Source organism: Crinia signifera, chromosome 6 (assembly GCF_055691185.1).
Source record: "Crinia signifera chromosome 6, ASM5569118v1, whole genome shotgun sequence".
Classification (NCBI taxonomy): Eukaryota; Metazoa; Chordata; class Amphibia; order Anura; family Myobatrachidae; genus Crinia; species Crinia signifera.
In genome coordinates, this window is record NC_139222.1 from 38,146,835 (window position 1) to 38,171,575 (window position 24,741).

The 24,741-nt window shown below is 46.1% G+C and overlaps 1 protein-coding gene and 1 long non-coding RNA gene across 4 annotated transcripts; one reads left to right on the plus strand and one right to left on the minus strand.

The window, feature by feature from the left end:
- The first annotated feature begins 88 nt into the window (after positions 1-88).
- On the plus strand, positions 89-24,741 carry STX3 (syntaxin 3). Of its 3 annotated transcripts, none has more exons than XM_083146027.1 (10): positions 89-276; positions 5,762-5,861; positions 6,440-6,514; positions 7,362-7,429; positions 9,097-9,205; positions 9,995-10,068; positions 14,508-14,645; positions 15,499-15,609; positions 24,246-24,324; positions 24,639-24,741. In XM_083146027.1, the coding sequence occupies exons 1-9, from the start codon at positions 256-258 to the stop codon at positions 24,321-24,323; spliced, it is 774 nt and encodes a 257-aa protein (XP_083002153.1). In that variant the 5' UTR covers positions 89-255; the 3' UTR covers position 24,324; positions 24,639-24,741. The 3 variants fall into 3 exon arrangements, 2 of the variants coding, with proteins under 2 accessions (XP_083002153.1, XP_083002152.1); XM_083146026.1 differs by lacking the exons at positions 15,499-15,609; positions 24,246-24,324; positions 24,639-24,741 and adding exons at positions 14,953-15,063; positions 16,186-16,304; positions 18,556-21,421 and having other exon boundaries at positions 109-276; XR_014444352.1 differs by lacking the exons at positions 15,499-15,609; positions 24,246-24,324; positions 24,639-24,741 and adding an exon at positions 14,953-15,067 and having other exon boundaries at positions 97-276; positions 14,508-14,871.
- On the minus strand, positions 8,472-16,487 carry LOC146007568 (uncharacterized). The gene is made up of 2 exons (XR_014444353.1): positions 13,693-16,487; positions 8,472-9,300 (listed from the first exon to the last, which is right to left on the minus strand). It is a non-coding gene; the product is annotated as an uncharacterized LOC146007568 (long non-coding RNA).

A 24,741-nucleotide genomic window follows, 5' to 3' on the forward strand; every position in this document is an offset into this window, starting at 1 on the left:
ATCTGTAAATACTCAGTGTGTTGAATCACTGTCTCCTACTGTAAAGTGCAATGGATTATGCTGCACTGCATAAGAAACTGTTCATAAATAGGTGAGAGGTGAGGTGTATTTAGCCTTTTATATATAGATTTGCCATGTGTACTATTTATGTTTACCCAATGTTGCTTGTTACAGTGCTGTTTTCTTCTGCCTTATTAGACTCAAGACACCGATGACACTGATGAGGTTGATATCTCCATTGATAATGCGGCCTTCATGGATGACTTCTTTTCACAGGTGAGAGACTTGTGTCCCGCAGAGGTGCCGGTATGATAAATGTTTTGGGTGTTCTTGGGCAGTGATTAGGAGGTGACTATGCAGGCGCACAATGCTGTAATGCATTACGGGTGGTGTAATGGCTAGCATTACCAGCTCACAGCACCTTGAGTTCAATTCCCACCATGGCCCAAACTGTCTTGAGTTTATAGGTAGGTTGATTGGCTAGTGTAGAAAAAATGTTGTACTTCTCCACAAGGGAGGGGTACGGGGTGGGTGGCGCTGTGACTTGTGTTGAGTCACTAGCAGCTGCTGATTTGTGTCAGGGTTGTCACGTCCGAACTATGCAAGAAAAAAGGGGGGGGTGTAGCAGCGCTGGTTAGAGTAAATATAATTAAAATACCATAAAAACAGTGCAGATTGGACTGATTGTACAATTTAAAAAGAAATGTAATTTATTAAATGGTGAGACCAAAATATGCTGGTAAAACACAAGGAGTAGGTCCTGGGGGAACAAGTGGTGTGGGACTGTCCGTTCCTATTGCGCCTGGAAATATAGTCATAAAGTGCAAATGCAATAAGCAAAATTGGGTTACCGTCCACCTGTAGACACGTTGTAGGGGTGTGATGTAGCTCTCCCTGGGACTCAAGGCCCTGAGTTGGAACGTGGGCCGAGTCACCGTCCAGAGTAGGGGAGACACCCAGAATGAAAACTCCCAAAGATGATGTTGGGGTCTTTATATTGTGGTTTTTTTCACAAAAAATGTTATTTTACAATTAATTTTATGCTCTTTCTGCCTCCTCCACATACCTTTATTAATTTTAATTATAGATTGGACTGATTATGTGTATACTATGTACCATGTGACCAAACCTATTTCCTGTCAAGTCTGGTATAAAAAACCCTCAGCCACACCTGTATGTCACCTTTGATAAAGCCGTTGAGACGGCGAAACGCGTCAGGTGTACTGCAATTACCCCCCCCCCTTTTTACTTTTGATTGGACTGTTCCAGACCAGCCGTGGACTCAATTTTGGGATTTACCTAACCGTGGACACCAAACTACATCTTGAAAGACCCCAACATCATCTTTGGGAGTTTTCATTCTGGGTGTCTCCCCTACTCTGGACGGTGACTCGGCCCACGTTCCAACTCAGGGCCTTGAGTCCCAGGGAGAGCTACATCACACCCCTACAACGTGTCTACAGGTGGACGGTAACCCAATTTCGCTTATTGCATTTGCACTTTATGACTATATTTCCAGGCGCAATAGGAACGGACAGTCCCACACCACTTGTTCCCCCAGGACCTACTCCTTGTGTTTTACCAGCATATTTTGGTCTCACCATTTAATAAATTACATTTCTTTTTAAATTGTACAATCAGTCCAATCTGCACTGTTTTTATGGTATTTTAATTATATTTACTCTAACCAGCGCTGCTACACCCCCCCCTTTTTGATTGGCTAGTGTGTAAGTGTGTGCTTTAGGGCTAATTAGATGGGCCAAGCGGTTCTTATCTGTTGCCAAAGTCTATGAGGTAAATAAACTAAAGCTTTAAAGAATTAGCGGTGATGTTTCCCATAGCAACCAACCTATCAGATTGTCTATCATTTTCTAGGATGAAATAGAGAAATGATAGACATGATTTGATCACCTAATCCTCTTTTAACCCCTTGAGTGGTATGCCCGGAAATTTCCGGGCACACCACTTATATAGAATAGTTGTGCGCCAGTGGAGCACACAACCACACCCCCCGTCACCTTTGTGCCGGAGTTCCCCTGACCTGACCGTCCAGCCAGCCCATCACTCATTTTACAGTGACGTCGGCGGCAGGCTCGGGTATGGTCGGCGCGGCTCGGGGGGGGGGGGGGGGGGGGGCGGGAACGCTCAGGCATCCGAGTCCTCCCGAGCCGCCGCGAACATCCCCCAGCCTGCCGCCGACGTCACTGCTAAATGTGACAGGCGGCTTAGGCAGGGGTGAGAGCGGCAGTAGGGAAGCCGGAGCGGAGGCGAGGGGGGGGGGGGGGGCTTACTGTGGTGGGTTTTGCTGGGGCAGGACAAACCTGCACTGGTAAGTTTGTCCTGCCCCAGCAAAACCCACCAATCAAGGGGTTAATTTTTTGAATCTTTAATAAATTGACCCCTATGTTTCTATAAAAGTGTGGTCGCCATAAACTGCTGGTAGAAGTTGCAGCAGTGTATGGCCATCCGATCCGCCTTAAGCTACTCAAAATCATCAATGGTTTATGGCCGATGTCGAATACTTTTGCCATCGATGGGGGAGAACAGATGGTCTCCCTCCATCGATGGCACAACAAAACCAGTGGTTTTTTTCAAGGTGCCGGGATACAGAGTTTTGAACGGCCCCCTGACAACCCTGAAGTCCCGCCCCCAAGTTCTGATTGACCCACAGACCAGTCACTTAAAGAAAATGGCTGACCATCGATAGATAAAACCATAAATGGTCATCCATCACATAGTTTGTTACTATCGATTGCTGGTTGCAGAATCGCCATCGATGGCAACCATTGATTTCAACGGCACCGATGGCTGACTCAGATCTGATGCAGGCGGGACCGCACATCGGATCGGATGCAATATCAAACACATGCGCTTTGGGGCAATTTCACAAGATTTCTCAACCTGATCTGTCAGAATCGGGTGAAATCAGCCCAAATTGCGTAAGTGTATGATGGTACAGAGCAATTGAACTGTTTGCAAACTCAGAAGCTTAATCGCTCACATTGGAGGCCCTGCTCCAACAGATTCTGTACATTTATTTGTGTCTTATCAATTTTAGCAATGAGAAAAGATCCCGAGGCAATGGTTACTAAACCTCTGAATGTCAGGAGTATACATTACCTGAGGTGTATTTCCGGTAACAGCGAGTCATTGTTACGCCTATTTGAGTGACCTTTATAAGCACTTTCTCTCGAGTAATAAAAAACAAATGACCTCCTTCTATACAGAGACAGCAGCCTGATGAGATAAAACACACCCTAATAACTCCATAAGAGGCTTACGGAAAGCTTCTTTCTATGCAAATCAACACTATAGGCCCATTCATCAGAGGTTTTTTCTATAGTGGTTGTCGATGGTAACTCCAAAAGTGCGGTGGCAGCACAGTTCAAAAATTCAAATAGAGGAGCCACACCCACTGCCAGAGAATCAGTTTGGAATGGCAGTTGATGGCAGTGGGTGTGGCTCCCCTATTTGAATTTTTGAACTGTACTGCTACCCCACCCCTGGAGCCACCACTGGTGGTTGTGATAAAATCTCATGGAGTGTTGATTGTTAACCTAACACTTTGCCATGCCAGTCTCGAAGGGAGTGGGCAAGGGTTTAGTCACCACAGGTGCTGTGGGAGCAGCTGCTATGGGACCTACAGGTTAGTGGGGGGGGGGCAGCCTCTCTTGCCGTGCAGGATTCAGAGTTGTCCCTTCCCAGTAATATTTCCCCCAAGCCCACTACCATTATGACGCTTTAGCAACGTACAGGGGCGCCAAGAGGGTGGGAGAGGGGGTATTTATTACCCGAACCCAGGTCTGCTGGAGGGGCCCAGTCCCCTCCCCATTACCTGGTGGCAGGAGCTGCAGCAGTTCTTCTCCTTAGCCAAGCACACTCTGCTGTGTGCTGGGCTGCAGTGTGGCGGGTGAGTCTTTGTTTCTGTCTTTTATTTTAAGGCTGCATGGCCACACCTCCCATGATTAGGCCACGCCCCCAGAGAAATACCTGGGACCGACCAGGCTCCCTACTGCCCTGGCAATGCAGGGAATGAGAAAGCAGCCTCCCACCCCAGCTCACCCCACGCCGCCGCTGTGCCTGAGAGACAGGGATGACGAATGACAGTCGGGGATTCCGTCGGTCACTATTCCGACATTGGAATCCCAATTGTTAAATGCTCGACAGTCAGAATCCTGACTTACAGGGGCTATTCTCCCTCGGGGGTCCACGACTCCCATAGAGGGAGAATAGAAACTGTGGCAATCGCAGCGAGCCACTGAGCCCACAGCGTGGTGAGTGCAGCGAGCCCACAAGGGTATTCAATGCCCTCACCTCCTGTCGGAGCACAGGCAGTCGGGATTCCAATGTCGGTCTACTGGCCATCGGAATCCCGACTGTTGGACCAGCATACCACACCCGGAAACAGCTGCAGCTAAGTGGCAGTGTAAGCTGATTTCCTGTCCCATTTCATTCCCATTGGGCAGTACATGGGGCCCTTACATACGATGCTGTAATGGCCAATATGTGCATCTATGACCTTGCTAGACGGCTTAATAACATGCAGTTGGGTTTTCTGTTCTCCGTACTAAAAAATAAATTGCTAAAATTAGCTGGATCGGGGATTCACTGCAAATCTATTCACAAGACGCTCAACATTGAATGATTTTTCCAGTGTGTTCAGCAGGGTTGCCTACACTCCCGGCCCCCCGGAAATGGGGGAAAGTCTCCTGGAATGCTGGCAGTCTCCTGAGCCCCCCTCCTTGGTGGGAGTCCATAGGACTAAACAACGCGTCCCTGTAGTCCCGCCCACCGTTGTGCAATGCCTAAAATACTAGCATTGCCCGTCGGTGACGATGATAACGCAATTGCGCTGGGCCCCATCCTCCCTGCACCTTTCCCATCCTGTCGGCAGCCCTGCCCCCCTCCCTCACAGAACTCCTGGAGAGGGCAGCCAGAAAGTAGGAAACTATGGTGGTCTGTGCGTGGCCAAGGACTTACTTGGCGGGTACAATAGATGTAGTCGGATCGGGGCTGCAGCTGACGTCACACACCTTCCCACGAAACGCATGGCATGCCCGCGATTTCCCTGACACTCCCAAAAAAATGACCGGTTACCACTTTCAAATGCCAGCTTCCTGTCAATCAATTTGTGTATAACCAGTGATTAAAAATGACCAGGATTTTATCGTAGCATGGCCTCGACCTGTATGCGAGCACAGTGCGATAATGGCCCAGCCTGCGAATTCACAGCTGCGCCATCAGGTCTGAATAACCCCCATCGTTGGATAACTTCTCTTACGGAATGTCACCGTAGCCCGGTTTCTGGTCTCTTTAGATCAGGCATGTCCAACGTTGACCCTCCAGATGTTTTGAAACTACACATCCCAGCATGCTTTGCAATAGTTTTAGCATTCTCTAATAGCAAAACTTTGGCAAAGCATGCTGGGATGTGTAGTTTCACAACATCTGGAGGGCCAACGTTGGACATGCCTGCTTTAGATGATTATAGGCAATGAGTCACAATAGTGTGACAATGACATTGATAAAAGTAGCAGTGTAGAGAAAGCAGTGTTTTCTAAACTTTACTAATAAAAAAATCATTGGTTGCCCTGGGCAACTTAACATTTATTAACCAATCTTGTGATGTCACGATTATTTATATGACCTTGTATAGTAGGGGGGGGGGGGGGTTCTATTCATTTAATTAATTGCTTGTTTTAAAGCTTTATTTCTGGAGCCTATATAATTTCTGACCGCGTTTTTATCTCCTTCTATCCAGATCGAGGAAATTCGGCAAAACATCGAGAAGATCTCGGAGAGTGTTAGTGAGACCAAGAGATTGCACAGCGTCATCCTATCAGCGCCACTCCCTGAGCAAAGTGTGTAACTACAGTGTGTGTGTGTGTGTGTGTGTGTTGTAATCAGCTGATGCATGCATGCCTACGTTACAGATTCTCCCATAAGTTTTGTGGCCCCACTGTAGATTTGTTGATAGGGAAAGTATTTATTTTCTTCAGGATGTATCAAAACTTGTCAGAATGCTAAAATATGTTGTATAAAGTTATACATAAAAAAATATAACTCTGAGGTTTAGCTGGAGACCAGATGTTATCCAATATCTATCCCCCAGTCTTCGACGACAGCGCCGCTGGGCCCTGGTAAAAAAGAAAACGTGGCCAATCACGACCCTGTTCCCGGCAGCGCAATGCCACAGTGAGAGCCCTGACCCAAAAATGGCACCAGGGAAGATGGCAGGACGCAGGAGGATGCCCTGCTCTTCAGTGATCTCATAACAGTAGCGCCCCGTACACACTGTGCAATGTACGCTGCCACCGATATCCGCATTCTGCAGTATGGTCCTCGCTAAAGACCCGCTCCCTCGTCTATACATAAGTCCTTACATGCTCTGCCATACCATGTATTCCAACAATCACAGTAACTCTACATGGCTTTTCAGAAACAAAGGATGAATTGGAGAATCTGACTCTAGAGATCAAGAAAGCAGCAAACAGCATCCGATCGCGGTTAAAGGGTGAGTGCCGTGTGTGTATAGGGCTCTGGCACAGCAATGTGAGTCATGTATCTGTGTATTCTCTAGCCAGATCAGTGTTTGGGACTTAGATTCATATAACCATAGAATGTTTAATATGTCAAGCAGTGAAAAGAGTGGACCAATGGAGATGCTGACCATAGCAACCAATCAGCTTTGAGGAAGCGTCTCTAAAGTACAGTCTAAAAAAATGAAAGTTAGAAGCTGATTGGTTGATATGGGCAGCATCCCCACTGGCCCACCTTCCCGCTCTTTTTACTGCTTGATGCAGAAACCCCATATTTAGTATAAGGTCCTTTAGGCATAAATCGAATGGCCCACCTCCTTTTCCCCAGGAGGTGGGAAAGTCCCCGCATCCCCCCCCCCCCCCCCACACCTCCCACACAAACACTCCCGCTTGGTCACCCACTTACAGAGCAATTAGGCGGAATTGCTCCCCCCCCTGATGAAGCGGTTCGCACTGATTTACGTAATTGTAGTATCATCCCGCTATACAATGCCTGTTTGTTATTAAGATGCTCTATAGGGCCACGATGATCATTTGAACAGGCCCTGTCCATAACAGAATGGTATCCCTGTAGTAAAGTTACATCAAACGCGTTTCGCCACTGGTACGTACTTTCCTCAGCCTGTTCCTTGCTAAAGAATTGGTGGTTGATGGACTAAATCTCTTTATTTAGAAACTTCTAGAAGATAATCGATAGAATCTCATCCCATCTGAAATAGAACTCCCATCTTAGTAAATAAACACCATTGTTTCCAAACAGTTCACTTAGTGCAATTTTCTACTGAAATCTCAGCTTTTTTGTTTTACCTTTGCTTTTTATAGGAATGGAACATTCTATAGAACAGGACGACATGCAATCCTCTGCAGACCTTAGGATACGGAAATCCCAGGTAAGGGCGGTAAACTAACGGTGAACAGCGGTTTCTATCTACGTCATCTATACATTGCTTGATGCGTTGTGTATGTATGTAATGTTTACCTTGTGTCAGAAAATGAAGTGACGGTCATTTAAATGCCCCAGTTGTCAAAGAGACCAATTAGATCAGGCCTGGCCAACCCTCGGCTCTCCAGCTGTTGTGAAACTAAACATCCCAGCATGCCTCACCACAGTTTTAGCATTCTCTAATAGCAAAACTGTGGAACAGCATGCTGGGACTTGTAGTTTTATAACAGCTGGAGAGCCACAGGTTGACTAGGCACAAGTTAGACAAACCATGGAACCAAGGATGAATGGATGCAAGGAAAATTCCGTCGGGTTCTGACGAATGACTCAATTAGCCAGGGATAGCGTGGTCCACAGGAAAATAAAAGGCAAATAACGGTCTGGAACAAACCATGTTGTCATGCAAGGGGAGCTTTTTTTCTGTGCAGGGTAAATACTGTCTGCATGTAGCCTGCAAATGTTAGACTGCTTTATTATTACACTGCACTTTTGATTTAACTTTGAACACCCCCCCCCCCCCCATCCAAATCTAACTCTACAAATGTTACATCTGCCCACCTGCAGTGCAGCATGGTAGGAGACTAGTATATGAGAGTAGGAGCTGCATATTGCATATTTGCCAAGACATAGCACATGGGTAAGGAGTAATTAGTAGATTGTATGGTCCAGGGTGAGTATATGAAACTCATTTTGTGGTACTTCTTTTCTGCATTACTTCAAGTTACATTGATTGCATTGCCCTGGGCTATCCAATTAGCCCTGTTAAGCCAGAACTCATGCTGGCTTATCAGGGATTTAGTTTCACCTGCCTCCGCCAGATGAAACCAAATCCCCCAAAGCTGCCCAATTAAACATACAGGTGTCACTGTTTTTTTCCCCCAGGTGATATAATTGGAGAAACATTGGGCTGCCGATGTTTCGTTGGGGATAATAGGATACCTCCCAAGTCGATTCTGTGAAAAGGCTTATAAATAAAGAATTGCAACCAATCGGCTTCTACCTGTTATTTTATAGAATGTATTTAACAAATGTCACTTCTAAGCTGATTGATTGCTCTGGACAACTTCTCCACTGTATTCATTACTTCATACATAATACATCATCCCTATAGGAGTGTCCTGAGACAATAACAAAACAACCAATATATGACTGTTCTGAGAGAATCTTACTTCCACCAGCTGTCCATTTGGAGATATGGCTAGGAAGGGGGATAGGCTGTCTGCTTGGTCATTGTGCAGTGCTAAATGTCAATTATACCCCTTTCAAATTGCAAAAATGACCCAGGTCGATCTCAGGTTGTTGCCGGGTCTCTGTGCGGTGTGAAAGGGCCTTTACAAATGTCCCAGGTTGCTGTCTCAAATGACCCAGGTCCCGTTCACAGTATGGAGAAGGCATTGCTTGGAGACCGCGTTAGCTCCAAAGCACTGGCTCCTCCACTTCCTCCGATGACGTGACGTGACCAGATGACATAGCCTCCAAATATGGCAGCTGTGTGGGAACTTTGACTTTTTGTTAAAGTTATTTTCATTTATAAGGTATAGCTGACAAAGAAGCTTCTCCCTGACCTACTGTGTTGGTTGTTAGTCCAATAGGCCTTAACTCTTCTTTCCACAGCACTCTGTCCTCTCTCGGAAGTTTGTGGATGTCATGACGAAGTACAACGAGGCTCAGGTGGATTTCCGAGAGCGAAGCAAAGGGCGAATCCAGAGGCAGCTGGAGATCAGTGAGTCACTTCCACCTGTTCTGCTCTGTGTTGTGCCCACAGTCCATGCTGAGGAAATTGGGTGCAAGGCCATTGTTGTAGGATTGCAGCAGTTGCTATAAACAATAGAAAACAGGGGCGAGATGTAATAGGGTGTCATTTTTTTAGACAAAGTCAGAATTTGCTTGCGATTTTTTTTTTTTTGTAATGGAACTGTACGGTTTTTTAGACAGTTGCAGTTTTTAGGAACGTGAATGTACAATTTTGAAGTATCGGGAGTTTCAGTCTGAAGCTCGGGGCTGTCACCATCACCCCTGGGCGATGGGTGGTGGGCTTTCAGTGTAAAAAAATAATAATGTCAAATACATTGGATTTCACAGTCCCAGAAGGCCTCCCCCACATGCTGGGACTTGGCGAACTACAAGTTCCAGCATGCAGGGCATAAATGGGCCCGATTAGTCTTGTAGTTCACTTGTGTGTAAAAAAAAAAAAAAAAAAGACACAGACACACATATAGAGAAGTAATACTTTAATATGCATATACTAACACACAAACACATACTCATGCTGTCCATGATTCCCCAATGCGTTTATTGTGCGGAATGCAGTTGCAGGCTTTAAAAAGGCATACTGCCATAATGCTCGTATATCCTGGTGACCTGGGCCAGGTGAGTCAGATAGAAGCCCCTTTTTGATTGGATAGTTCACTAGTTTATGTGTTATGTGTTGTTGTGTACTGATGCTAATATTTCTATAGTTATCATAGTGGCTTTAATACCTCACGTTCATTTTTTTTTCTTGTCTCTCCAGCTGGTAAAAGTACGACAGATGAGGAATTAGAAGAAATGCTGGAGAGTGGGAACCCTAACATATTTACATCTGGGGTGAGAGGTTGTTCCTAAAGTTTGAGTATATGGGCCTACAATAAATTGGGGGGGAGGGGGGGGGGGGGGTTGTTTTGAAGAAGATGCTATTAAGCTATCAGCAAGGCAGATGGAGTTGTACGATGTACAGTGTGTGGCCTATTTACCCTGTGAGTGCCAATGTTGCTGTTAGAGATATGCAAAATATCTGCTAAAAATGCCAGGGCCGTATTCGGGAAACATGAATCACTTTAGTTATTGCTGGCAAATGATCTGAAGTCAATTAATTGAAGTTTAGTTAAATATTGCACACAAAAAAAAGTTGCATTGAGCGGGGACGGTATTTAGGTCATGGTTCGCATCCCAGCATGCTGTGCCACAGTATTGTTATTAAGGAATGCAAAAATTGTTGCAAGTCAACCTAACACTAAAACCCCGTACACACGGGGGAGATATATTGCTCAGCCATATGTTGCTGAGCAATATATGGCTGAGCAATGTATTGCTCAGTTTCTCCTTTTCATCAGCGACCAGAGATGGTCGCTGATGAAAAAGAAACTGCCAGGGGAGCCTGGCAGTGGTAATCAGCTGGTCGCAGGAGCATGTTCCTTAACTCCCCTCACGGGTACCTAACCGCTCCTCCCCCAGCCTATCCCTAACTCCCTCCACTAGTACTTACTCCCTCATCCTGCTAGTACCTGCCCCCCCCCATCCCCCAACCTAACACTAACTCCCCTCACGAGTACCTAACCACTCCTCCCCCAGCCTATCCCTAACTCCCTCCACTAGTACTTACTCCCTCCTCCTGCTAGTACCTACCCCCCCTCCCATCCCCCAACCTAACCCTAACTTTGTCCCACTAATACAGGGATGGGGAACCTTTGGCCCTCCAGCTGTTGTTGAACTACACATCCCATACTGCCCTGCTACAGTTTTGCTATTTGGCCATGCTAAATCTGTTGCAAGGCATGCTGGGATGTGTAGTTTTGCAGCAGTTGGAGAGCCACAGGTAAGCCAGGCCTGCGTTCGTACCAGGAGCGTCAAGTCATCTCATCTCATTTGCCCGGAGGCAAGTTGTAGTTTGCCCCCCCCCCCACCTCAAATATGTTGCGTGTCAACCAGGGCCGGTTCTAGGGTGTTCGGCGCCTCCCTGCAAACTCTAAATTTGCGCCTTCCCATACATTATAAAATAGCGCATTTTAGAGAGAGCCTGCCTCGCCACCGCCATATCCCCTAGCAACCATACGAGGGGATATGTCACAAAGACCCATCCCCTCGCATGTGCCCGCAGCAGGAGAAATCATTCGATGGTCACCGAACATCGAATGATTTCTCCTGCCTTCACAAATATAAGTCAGTGGAGACTGACTTATATTTGTGGGTCCCGAAGTGACATATATATATATACATATACCATCCAAAGAAAGATGTCACCCCGGGTCTTTTTGTGAAAGTGCAAAAGCTTTACTGTAGTCTGTCTACGCCGTTTCGGGACTAGCCCGTCTTCAGGATGGCGTAGACAGACTACAGTGCTACAGTGTGTATATATATATATATATATCTAGAAGACCGGTGCTCACTTGATATTCTTAAATGACAGCATGCTCTTTACATTTAAAAAAAGTCCCCCTATGCACAAACATAGTTCTTCGGGCAGTGCTGGCTTAAAAGTGTTTTGTATATTTTTCAAAGTGATTCCAAAACTGCATGCAAGGACCAGTATAAACATGTAGATAAGATTATAACACATCCAGCATAGCCATTTCTCCATGCTGGATGTTATAATATTCTCTACATGTTTATACTGGTCCATGCACGCAGTTTTGGATTCACTTTGAAAAATATACAAAACTCTTTTAAGCCACCACTGCCCGAAGAACTATGTTTGTGGATAGGAGGACAGATGGTGCCTCTCACCTAAGACACTGTAGGTGCCTGCCAGCGTGGCCTTCTGTACTGGATCCCGCAATGCGTCCAGCCAGCGCCGAGTCCACATGCTCCGACCAGCTGCGGCCGCCCGATGCCCCCAACATGCTGTACGCGGCTACGCGCCTGCACAGTGTAATGACCTCGGGCAGCGTCATTCAGCGGGTAAGTCTGCATTGAGCAGCGGCCCGGGTGTCCAAAAGTTCTGCGGCTGTCCCTCTGGTACAGCACCTGTTTCTGCCCTGCTGCCGGCGGTGCGCTGCCTGTTATATAATTTGACAGGCGCAGGCTGCGGCAGCTGGCAGCTAAGCTACATTATCGGAGGAGGGGGGTAGCGCCTTCAGGGGCCGGCGCCTACCTGCTTTTCAGGCTTTGCTGAGCGGGTAGCTCCGGCCCTGACTATCACCTCCCCACATCCATTACACATACAGTACATACATGACTATCACCTCCCCACATCCATTACACATACATACATACATGACTATCACCTCCCCACATCCATTACACATACAGTACATACATGACTATCACCTCCCCACATCCATTACACATACATACATACATGACTATCACCTCCCCACATCCATTACACATACATACATACATACATGACTATCACCTCCCCACATCCATTACACATACATACATGACTATCACCTCCCACATCCATTACACATGCATATATACATGACTATCACCTCCCCACATCCATTACACATACATACATACATGACTATCACCTCCCCACATCCATTACACATACATACATGACTATCACCTCCCCACATCCATTACACATACATACATGACTATCACCTCCCACATCCATTACACATGCATATATACATGACTATCACCTCCCCACATCCATTACACATACATACATGACTATCACCTCCCCACATCCATTACACATACATACATACATACATACATACATACATGACTATCACCTCCCCACATCCATTACACATACATACATGACTATCACCTCCCCACATCCATTACACATACATACATACATACATGACTATCACCTCCCACATCCATTACACATACATACATACATACATACATACATACATGGCTATCACCTCCCCACATCCATTACACATACATACATACATACATACATACATACATGACTATCACCTCCCCACATCCATTACACATACATACATACATACATGCATACATACATACATACATGACTATCACCTCCCCACATCCATTACACATACATACATACATACATACATACATACATACATACATACATACATGACTATCACCTCCCACATCCATTACACATACATACATGCATACATACATACATGACTATCACCTCCCCACATCCATTACACATACATACATACATACATACATACATACATACATACATGACTATCACCTCCCCACATCCATTACACATACATACATACATACATACATACATACATACATACATGACTATCACCTCCCACATCCATTACACATACATACATGCATACATACATACATACATACATGACTATCACCTCCCCACATCCATTACACATACATACATGCATACATACATACATACATGACTATCACCTCCCCACATCCATTACACATACATACATACATACATACATACATACATACATACATGACTATCACCTCCCACATCCATTACACACCCTTTATATACCTAACCTATCTCCCCCCACACACCTCTTAGATTGCAGTTTTCCCTGTGGTGCTGAGTGACTGAGGCTGGGAGGACGCTGAGAACTTTCCTTTGCCGCGCGTGGGCAGGGAGTGGAGCTGGCCAAGCAGGTGTGGACTGGAGGCTGCTGGGGATGGTGGGGGCTGAGTATCCTCCTCTCCCCTGTGCACTGTAGTCACGGAGCTGCTGGGCCTGGGCTTGTGTATAGGTTCACACGCTGCTTGTTTAGAAGGGGAAGCACTGCAGCATGATGCCTGGCTACTTCCTGTCTGCTCTAGATAGAAAGCAGACTGTCCGGGTGCAGCTGTCAGCTTCAGCCACTGGGCAGAAAACGCAGCAGGAGACGGTGGAAGGTGATAGAGCTGGCTGCCGGCGGTGCGCTGCCTGTCATATAATTTGACAGGCGCAGGCTGCGGCAGCTGGCAGCTAAGCTACATTATCGGAGGAGGGGGGTAGCGCCTTCAGGGGCCGGCGCCTACCTGCATTGCAGGCTTTGCTGAGCGGGTAGCGCCGGCCCTGGTGTCAACATTTACCTGAGCGTATCCTCTCAGAGTCGAGCAGCATTGCTTGCTGCCGCGCAGAGTGGTACCAGGCAGGAGCCATCCTGTCCCATATTGCAGATGTTAGCAGGGCTCCTAGTATAGAGCCAATTAACCTATACATGCAGGTGCCTCTTCAGGGCTTGGAGCCCAGAGGCTGAAGCCTCCTTTGCCTCTGGGAGTTACTCCTCTGGTTAGTACATCAGGATTGGGACTGCGTGAAATTGCAGCCCGGATGACCAACGCCAAGAAACCTCATCTCGTTTCTCTCTTTGCTGCAGATCATTAACGACTCCCAGATTTCCCGCCAGGCTCTGAGCGAGATTGAGTCCAGGCATCGGGATATAGTCCGGTTGGAAAGCAGCCTGAAGGAGCTCCATGACATGTTCATGGACATTGCCATGTTGGTTGAGAACCAGGTAATACAATGGGGCAATATGGAATGCATGAGGACAACAAGAACAGTGGGAAGCAAACAGGGGGTGGCAGAATGGGGCTGAGGGCAGATCTGCTCAGCATTTCAGTCCGAAGACTATAATGAAGTTGTCGCTTATGTGACCTATTTAAGAAATTAGATGTCTCAGTTTTGTCCTATTTTTCTGTCTTTAATGCTTTACTTGGAGACTGAGGCTCTACATAGCTCAGGTAACTACACCTCGTGCCGCTGACTGTAAGCGTTACCTCCTCCTTCCAGGTGTGTGTATTGATTCATTGTGTCCATTACAGGGGGAGGTGACCGATAATATAGAGATCAACGTCATGAACGCAGTGGACCACGTAGAGAAAGCGCGGGTAGAGACGACAAAAGCTGTCAAATACCAGAGTAAAGCGCGAAAGGTGAGGAAGTGGGGGATGGGACGAAAGGAGACTGACACTGTACCATCCCAATACAGCTGTGACCGGCCAGTGATTAGAGACTCAGCGGAGGGACACTCAGGAGACTGTGCAGAGCAACTTATTATATGATACTAAAATGTCTCCCTGTCTGTATCTCTGCACATCCCCCCTCTAACTTCTATATCTACATCCTGCTCCTTTCCCCTTTCACTTCCATCCTGTCAACATTAATCTTCTTTCCTCTATATGCCTTATTCCACTCATGTGGTTCCCTCGCTCTTCCCTTGTACATGTCGTTCTCTGCACATTCTACTCCCTCCCGCCCTGCCTTTTCCCGCTCTTTCCCTCCCTACGACCTTTTGACCCCGTACAACTCTGTGCTCTCTTGCCAACACTCCCCGCTCGCTCTTCCTCCATCATTTTTTCTTCATGAAGGGTGCTCTTATAGACCGTATAGAAAATAACATGGATGAGTCGGTGGGTTTTGTGGAACGAGCAGTCGCCGACACAAAGAAAGCTGTAAAATTCCAGAGTGAGGCCCGGAGGGTGAGAACTGCCCTGTATAACAATAGTCTTAGCAACCTTTTAGTTACCCTTAGTAGCCTCTAGTATCCTGCTTTGTTCTTTCATTTGCTTTTTCTGTAGTCTACTGCATTACATTGGCAGAAACCCTAGCCATGCCCCATAGTGGAAAAGTAGTATTGTGTTGTGTTTCATTACCCTCCATTCTGTCCGTCATACAATGTGTATGACATTCAAGCATGCTGGAATTAAGGCTTCCTGGGTCAAACCATTGTTTTTCTGCTGCCTAAAAGGATTCTGGGATATAGAAAAGCCAGGTCATGTACCTGCAGAATTCTTATGGGGCGCACAATCAAAAGTCACGCAAGGCTTGTTCTGATCTGACATCACGCTGGTCGGGGACCAGTACAATGACCCATTTTTTAGAGTATAACCTGCGCAGGTAACTGTTAGGATGGACATATTGTTAAAAGGCGATGGTTTCAGACTGTACAACGACAACGACTGACAAAGTACAAAGAAGACTGTGTTTGCACATGACATCGCTGTTAATGCTTGCTTAGAGTGTATTACCCCTCTCCTTGATATTCCCTCCTCCAGAAAATGATCATAATTATTGTGGTGGTCATAGTCCTGCTGGCAGTTTTGGCTCTGATTATCGGCTTATCTCTGGGACTGAAGAAATGAGCCTGTCACGCTGATGTTGGGCAATTGCACTTGTAAGTAGAAAGTTAAACAGAAGTTCTAGAAGGTGCTTCATAAATAAGAAGTAGAGTCTGATTGGTTGCAGCATTCCACCTTCAATAGAACTCCCATCTTCGTAAATTTACCCCGTTGTGACCAATTTTTACATAATCAGACCAGAACACTCAAATTATTTGGCCAGAAAACTTATTCGGATTTCCATAAAAACTTATTCGGATTTCCATATGTTAGTGCATAATTGCATATGCACTAACATATGGGACTATCATTGCAAAGGACAGCTCTTGCTTTGAGTTGCCCTTTGCGATGCAACCGGTGAAATGATAGCAGGTCCCCGCCTCCTCCTGTACCCAGCTGCTGCAGGGCCAGGGACTCTGTGGCTCCTCCTCCTTCTGTGCCCTGTCTTGCTGGCTCCTCCTCCCTGCACCCGGAAGTGGAAGTACAGGGCTAGGGAGGAGGAGGTCTCTGGTCCCAGCAGCACAGCAGGAGGCTGCCTGGACATAGATAAGGGCGGCGGCGCCCATTGATGCGAGGCGGTGGGCGTCGCGATAAGAAGCCCATAGGCTTCTACGGGGTATTGACCTCTTTTACGGGTGATTTCCCCCCCTCGCGGTAACCCTGCAATCGGGTTTTAGTTAATACCAAAATGCGGTAAAAATCCCTGGGTTTTTAACTGCATATTTTGCTTTAGTACATCCCACAAATTTAACGTCAGATTAACATTTAAACTGGGGACAAATGCTTTGGTGGATGTGCCCGTGCCAGAAAATGCCTGTAATTTATGAGCACATCTTAAGATCACTGATCTTTCTAGTGTGTGGGCACCGTAACTCTCTATAAAGGTCTGGAAAGCGATCTGAGGCATTGCTTAGCTTGACATGTTACTCGGAAAAGAGTCATTAGTTTTAGTATACACCCACATTTTGACACTGGTATAGGGAATGTGGGGTTGCAAATAGTGGATGTGTGTTGCAGTAAATCAGATACTAAAAGTAATATAGAGCTGATTTCTAAAGTAGGAATATACAAAGTAACACTGCAACTTAATGTATTTTAAGTGCAATATTATGATACCCAGGGAGCAGACCTATGGCAGAAACCACTTTCCTGTCCTAGGGCACCTGCCTTCGACTTGCTGGGTTCCTGGAACAGCACCCTGCATTTAGTAGTGCAGCCAGCGGGGTCTGGGCCAGTAGACCACACCCCTTTTCTCGGGGGTCACCTCAGGTAGGAACGCCACTGGTACTTAGCCTAAGAGAGTGATAACATGAACAGAGAGAAACTATCAGCCAATCAGCCTCTGGCTAATTTTTCAAACACTGCCTGTAATATGGCAGTTAGGAGCGGATTGGCTGGTAGTTTATCACTATATAAACCTGGGTAGAATAATAAATGATTTTTTAAATGAATTACAGCATGTCGTTATGACAAATTCTTAAAATCAGTTAAGCACTATAATAATATTGTGTGTGGCCAGCCCAACTGGTTCACCAATACACCACAAAATCCCCATAATAAATGAATAAAAAAAGCAACATGGAAGATACGTAAGTTGGATGTACACCCCTGCCTCCGGCCTACCCATGATTCACACGTACTTGGACAGGAGTGGGTGTTGCTAGTTCCGTGTGATCCAGCACGAATGACTCACACTGAGAAGTGCTGGCGTTGTTTACCAGATAGACACAGAAAGGACAATTCAGGAACATGAAGTGCAAAACTGCTTCTAAGGGATCTATTTACTTAGCTCTGTAGTGAGGGAAAGTACCAGGCAATCAGCACCTAACTGCCATGTTACAGGCTGGGTTTGAAAAATGACAGTTGATCGGCTCGTACTTTCCCTGTGTCCACTTGATCTCTTTTCAAGGTTCAGTAAATAGATCCTTACATCCATAAGGATATAAGATGTCGCCTGTGAGATCTGTGACGAATAAAGCTGCAAGATGGTTGAATAAAACTCTGAGCACTTTATAAAAGGAACATCCCTATGGCATTATTCTTTCAAAGGGCCACGGAACTCCTTGGGGATGGGGCAGTGGTGGGCCCAGGTGCTAAAATATAATTTGGGTCCCTGCCCCAACCCAAGTAGTCATTGGCAGCAATGGGCTCCTTAGTCCTCACGGGCCCTGGTGCAATGCACCTGCTGCACCATGGGTAGTTCCGCCTCCGGGACGGGGAACACTCCTATAAGTACATTGCAGGAGGAGGGTGTGTCTGCTGTTGGATTGTGCTTTCTTGTAACCCTTGTTCTTATTTGATCCCTAGTGTATCACTCCATCCACACCTCCTTGTCCTTCAGTAGCAACTGATCCTAACTACCTCCCCAGCCTTACCCTGCACTCTGGTCCAGCTCCTCCTCTGTTCCCCACCCATGGATGGATCCACATGCTGGATTCCTGGAGAAATCCCTACAACCCTTCTCCTGGAACCTCTGCCGCTGGCTGGAGCCTTAGTTCCTTCTCTTGCCTGTGTTACGTGCCATTGTCCTGACGGAAGAGACCATTTTGTATTGACTTAGAACCCAGGAAAGACGAGACATATGGCTGGATCCTGTATAAATCCTAACTGCGCACCAACATTGTTTCCAGTCTCTCCTTGGTGCCCCTCGCACCTGGGCACAACGGTCAGACACAGCAGGTGGCTGCTAGCCTCAGACTTTATAAACCTGCGGAGGAGAAAAGCCTTACTTCTGTCCTACCTTCCAGCATGATTGATTTGTCCCAATACACACGTGTCCTGCTCCTTTCTACTTATAATGGTCTGGGCGGAATGAATGAATGCGGAGAACACTGTTGACTTTGATGAAATTCCGCTCAGATGATTGTGTTTGGAAAGAAATGAGAAGGCCGTGCAAATCCTACATGGGAACATTGCAATGACTTGAAGTGAAATGTTATATTTATACTTGTTTTCTTATAAGCTAGATACTCAAAGGCTTATTTAGTAATGTCGTGTATATAGAAGAGCTGTGCTGTAATGTAACCCAAAGCATCCACCCGGGTGTCTGTATATAGAAGAGCTGTGCTGTAACTCAGAGAATTCACCCAGGTGTCTGTACTGTATATAGAAGAGCTGTGCTGTAATCCACTAAGGTGTCTGTATATAGAAGAGCTGTGCTGTAAACCAAAGCATCCACCCGGGGGTCTGTATATAGAAGAGCTGTGCTGTAACTCAGAGCATTCACCCGGTGGTCTGTATATAAAAGAGCTGTGCTGTAACTCAGAGCATCCACCCGGGGGTCTGTATATAGAAGAGCTGTGCTGTAACTCAGAGCATTCACCCGGGGGTCTGTATATAGAAGAGCTGTGCTGTAACTCAGAGCATTCACCCGGGGGTCTGTATATAGAAGAGCTGTGCTGTAACTCAGAGCATTCACCCAGTGGTCTGTATATAGAAGAGCTGTGCTGTAACTCAGAGCATTCACCCGGGGGTCTGTATATAGAAGAGCTGTGCTGTAACTCAGAGCATTCACCCGGGTGTCTGTATATAAAGAAGAGCTGTGCTGTAACCCAAAGCATCCACCCGGTTGTCTGTATATAGAAGAGCTGTGCTGTAACTCAGAGCATTCACCCGGGTGTCTGTATATTGAAGAGCTGTGCTGTAAAATAACCCAAAGCATCCAACTGGGTGTCTGTATATAGAAGAGCTGTGCTGTAATGTAACCCAAAGCATCCAACTGGGTGTCTGTATATAGAAGAGCTGTGCTGTAACTCAGAGCGTTCACCCGGGGGTCTGTATATATACAGTATAGAAGAGCTGTGCTGTAACCCAGAGCATTCACCCGGGGGTCTGTACTGTATATAGAAGAGCTGTGCTGTAACCCAAAGTAGCCAATCGGGCGGTTGCTTTACTTAGTCTAACGTGCAATAAGACTAAGCAAAGCTGATCTCCAATTAGTTGCTGTGTGTGACAGCGTGTGGGGTTTCCCTGCATTGTATTATTAAATAAGCCTGGCTATTTCAGTCTGTGTGACTTATCTGCTCCTGTGAAGGTGTGTGCTGGGATCTACTCTTATACTTTTTATTGTTTCTCACAGCAGAATGTTCAAAGCATGTTATCAGTGCTTCTCTGCAGCACAGTGTATTATATGCAGTCTATTATATACTTACATAGCACATAGTTCGGGGGGGGGGCTTCATTGTTCCCCGACACTGCCGCCTGTAGACCTGCCATAAACATACGCTGGGTGCTGCATGCACACAGCCTGTAAAGTTACGGTGCTTCTCTTAGATATGCCTTTATTCCTGCCCCCATCTTATGCCAGGGAAGAGGGTTAGCACAGGGCAATGCTTTGATGCTAGGCACTTCCATAGTCCTTGTACTGATAGAGCTGCATGATGACACTGCACAGAGTGGGTGCACATGGGTATATTCACTAACACTGTGTGTTGGTCCTACAGCGTTAAACCGTGTTAGTAGGATTACAGAACATATGGGACTTGACACATAAATACCTTTTTAACTCATTAATTTCCAAACTTCCCATTATGGGTACAATGGCTGCTGCATAAGCCACACAGATCCTTCCGAGGACTCCAAATTCTCTGCAGTCATTGATGAATTCCCCCCATTTACTGTATTTTAATTGGGTCTGAGCGCTCTGTGGTCACCTGACCTCCACTGGGTTCATCAAGAGGTCAGTAAGACTTGCCATGCAAGCTTTTAAACCTTGACAGTCATCAATTACACAGGTTCTGTGGCTGATTAAAACCAGGGGAATTGCAGCCAGCCACAGAACCTGTGTGATCTATAAGTGTCCCGGTGTGTATGATAAGCCAAAGTGAATGCAGCATGCAGTGTCAGACGGGGACCTTAAGGTCCCAGCGGTGATAGTGTGGATGGTTCCAGTGCGTGAAGTCCGCCCAACTGCCCCGCTGCGAACGGAGCTGATATCCTGCAGCCCCGCCGGGTTTAGTCCATAGCTGATGACTGCCCGGTTGCCATAATAGCAATTTTACAGTCGCCGGGTGAGCCATCCGCTACTGACTGCCCAGCGGCATTAATACTTATTGAAGGTTTGCGACAGGCCTCGCCCCAATTAAAAAGGGGGCGGGATCATAAATCACCGGGGCCTACTGGGGAATTCCCTGGTTCCCCTCTGAGCCTGGCACCATGCAGCAGTTAGCAGTGGCGGCTCCTACAATGCCGGCACCCCCTCCCCCACTGCTCCCAGCCAGTCCCCACCTCCTCTGCAGTCCCAGCACCTGTACAATGATGACAGGCACTGGAACATGCACAGTACTGACCTAGGTATTGCGCATGCATGCAGCCCATAGAAGCCAAAGAGGCAGCCCAGGAGGGAGGAACCACCTCCGCTGCCTTGAGTGACTGGCGGCTCAGACTTCCAATAGGAAGTCACTGCCAGTCACAGTGCACTCTCACAGATTGCATCTGACTTCACTTGGGCTGAGCATAGTGGCGGATTGTACCTGGGAGGGGGGGCTGAAGTCCTGCAGCCCATTGGTTATCAGTAATGGAGGAAGGGCAGGCCTAGTCACACATGTATGGAAGGAAGGTCTGATACACTGTGACTGACCTACATACAGTAGTTTTCTGTGACCTCTGCTGCCAGCTCCACTTCCACTGACAGATGTGCTGCTTCCAGGAGGCCAGGAAGTGTTTCTAGGTGTCTGCTTTCCATAAACACCCAATACAAATATAGAATCCAAAGTCATTATCCAGGAGGTTATAAAAATCAAAATGGGAACAAAATTATGATTATGTCAATGACATCTCCTACAGTCACTTGTTAGGGATCGTGTTGGAAAGGCGTCTAAATGGGGCGCTGTTAAATGTAACTTGATATATTGTAGACCTGTCCTATTACATGCTCCGGCCCAGCGCACATACCAGGCATTCTGCATGATAAAGGTATGAATGCAGCTTTCAGGAATGTGATAGAACTAGATATTACAGATAAAGATGTGATTTGTGGGGAAACCAGTTTCCCTCCGCCGTGCTAGACTTTCTGCCTGCATACCTGGCATTATGTGAACCCCAGGGCATGCTGGGTGATTTCTTGCAGTGGGGTCACTTTTACAAATATACAGAATGTACTTAGGATACATGGTATTTTATATTGGGACAAATTAGGTTTTGTGGGAAAATTGTATATAATGTTTCCTATAATGGGAAACTGTATCACTGGCCCCAGCAGACACTTATCTGTGGGAGCATGAAGGGAGATATAATTGACTCTCACCAGTGTTTAAGGCTGAGTACACACTTGTCCTTCCGATCTAACATATGCATACGCACCTACCATTCGTCCCCCCGATATGTCTGGTCAGCAGAGGTCATATAAATTTGCCTGGCCACTTTTGATGTCATGTGCGATGGAGTCTGCGGTGGATATATTGGATAGCTGTAGCTGGTCACCCATACACACGGGGATATGTACCGATCTATCAGCATCGCCCATGCTGCAGGGCCGTCATGATGGGTCTGTGAATAACATTGTTCATAGACATATCGGCCGATGGTCCAGCCGATATATCGCCCGTCACGTTGTATGAGTGATGTATCAGCAAGTATGTAGCCAGCCTAATAGTTGTGTCGCTACAACCAAGCATTGTTTGCATTGCTCTGTAGGTACACATACTTGTTTAGCAGCTTTCATGTTCCAGGTGCTTGCTTGCTTGCTTGTGTGTGTGTGTGTGTGTGTGTGTGTGTGTGTGTGACACTAAACAACTGACATGGGGCACCTATAGGATGTCTTTTAATGTCTACAGTGCCCCACACAGAGTACCAGCCAGGGAAAGCAGGCCAGCTGCTGTGCCTTAATTCCAGTGATGGGCTAGGAGAGTGGCACTGGGCTGTTTGCCCATAGCCATATTCCCAGACTGGAGTGAGCAGGAGATATGACCCCTTTTCCTCAGCGGAGCTTAGGCTACATTCCACATTCACTGAAAGAACAGTGCCACCTAGGGGACACATTTTATATTAGTAAGCCACTGCCATGTAATACATATCAAAGTGGCAAACTCTCTCATACAACACAAATGATTCATGTTTTTTTTTAGGTTGTTACCCAAAATCTGTTCCCAATACTATTCCCAATATATATCCATGTGCATAATACATCATGCAAATATTAGGAAAATATATAAAAAAAACAACCCTAAATAACAACTGTGGATTTTTTGTGTGTGTATCTGGCATGTCGACACCATATTGACTGACTACTTAGACATTGTAAATGTATCATCCGGATACCAGATTATGAGAACCTGCCCATTCATACAAGGTAAATGGATCTACATTTGGTCTGTACCTAAATACGTCCCAGTAGTCCTAATTTGCACCTGGAATATGACTCATTAATTGCACCTGCGCAGGCGGTTATGTAATCATGCGAACATCCTCGTTCTCTAATTATATCCTACAACTGCTGCAGCAGAATGCAGCCAAAGAGCACAGATATCACTGCACGGGTTTATCAAGGAAGCCAATTACCTTTATCCAACACAGATAATACTATACAGTCTTTGTTGTTTTTTGTACATATGTAAATATTGCACAATTCATACCATGACCACATGAAGGAACACACCTCTCTTCTTCCTTATTTGATCCTTTTTAAAGGGAAAGCAGACTTGCCACCTGAGGCAGCCATTTTGTTTAATGCGCTCCAATTGTTTTGCATCCACTGCTAATGACAGGGTTTGTCCACACGGCCATTTTGTTTCCTTTATGCACTTCTAAATCTCCGCCCACATATATTTCTATGGAGTGCAAAAAAAAAACACCACCTTTTATTCATTAAATTTGCAAAAAAAATTATGCTTCCATATTTTTTTATGGGTATTTCACATTTGATCCTGAAACGCACCAGCACATGAAGTGCAAAATAACTGTCCGTGTGGTTAAGCCAAAAGTGTCATGTTCACCCCCTGTTAAAAACAGTTTCCTATGTTGTCTTTATCTTAACCTTTCCTGTCTCTGGCCTATTGCAGAAGAAGATAATGATTCTGATTTGCTGTGTAATCCTTGTCATAATCTTAGTGTCTACAATTGGAGGAATCTTTGCCTGAGGTGAGGGCCTGAGGGGGACGGGACCGAATACTGTCGTACTGTACATATATATTATCTTTTATTCTACTCTACTTAATATTTTGAACTTTTGTATTCCACGTTATGTGGTAACAGATTGCCCTTTTTATTAGTTTACACACCGGCATTGCTAACACTGTATAAAGGACTATGCCAGATGCCATCTTGTTTGATATTACTGTTATTTGGGCCGGTTTAGCCTGTTAGATAAGTAAGCCTTCATGTGTATGTAATACGGTGACTGGACTTCTTGTGAAAACACCTTTTGCCATTTTTTTCCTCCTCTCGATTCGAAGCTGTGGAACGTAACCTACTAGTGTAACCAAGATAAAGGAAGATAATGAATGTAAACAGACCACACTGGACACTGAGTGACGTCATTAAAGATCCATGAAAGAA

Coding starts and splice junctions, on each gene's coding strand:
- STX3 (XM_083146026.1), top strand. CDS start 256: ATGGATGACTTCTTTTCACAG. Junction 7,430..9,096: donor TTAGGATACGGAAATCCCAG/GTAAGGGCGGTA, acceptor TTCTTTCCACAG/CACTCTGTCCTCTCTCGGAA. Junction 10,069..14,507: donor CTAACATATTTACATCTGGG/GTGAGAGGTTGT, acceptor TCTTTGCTGCAG/ATCATTAACGACTCCCAGAT.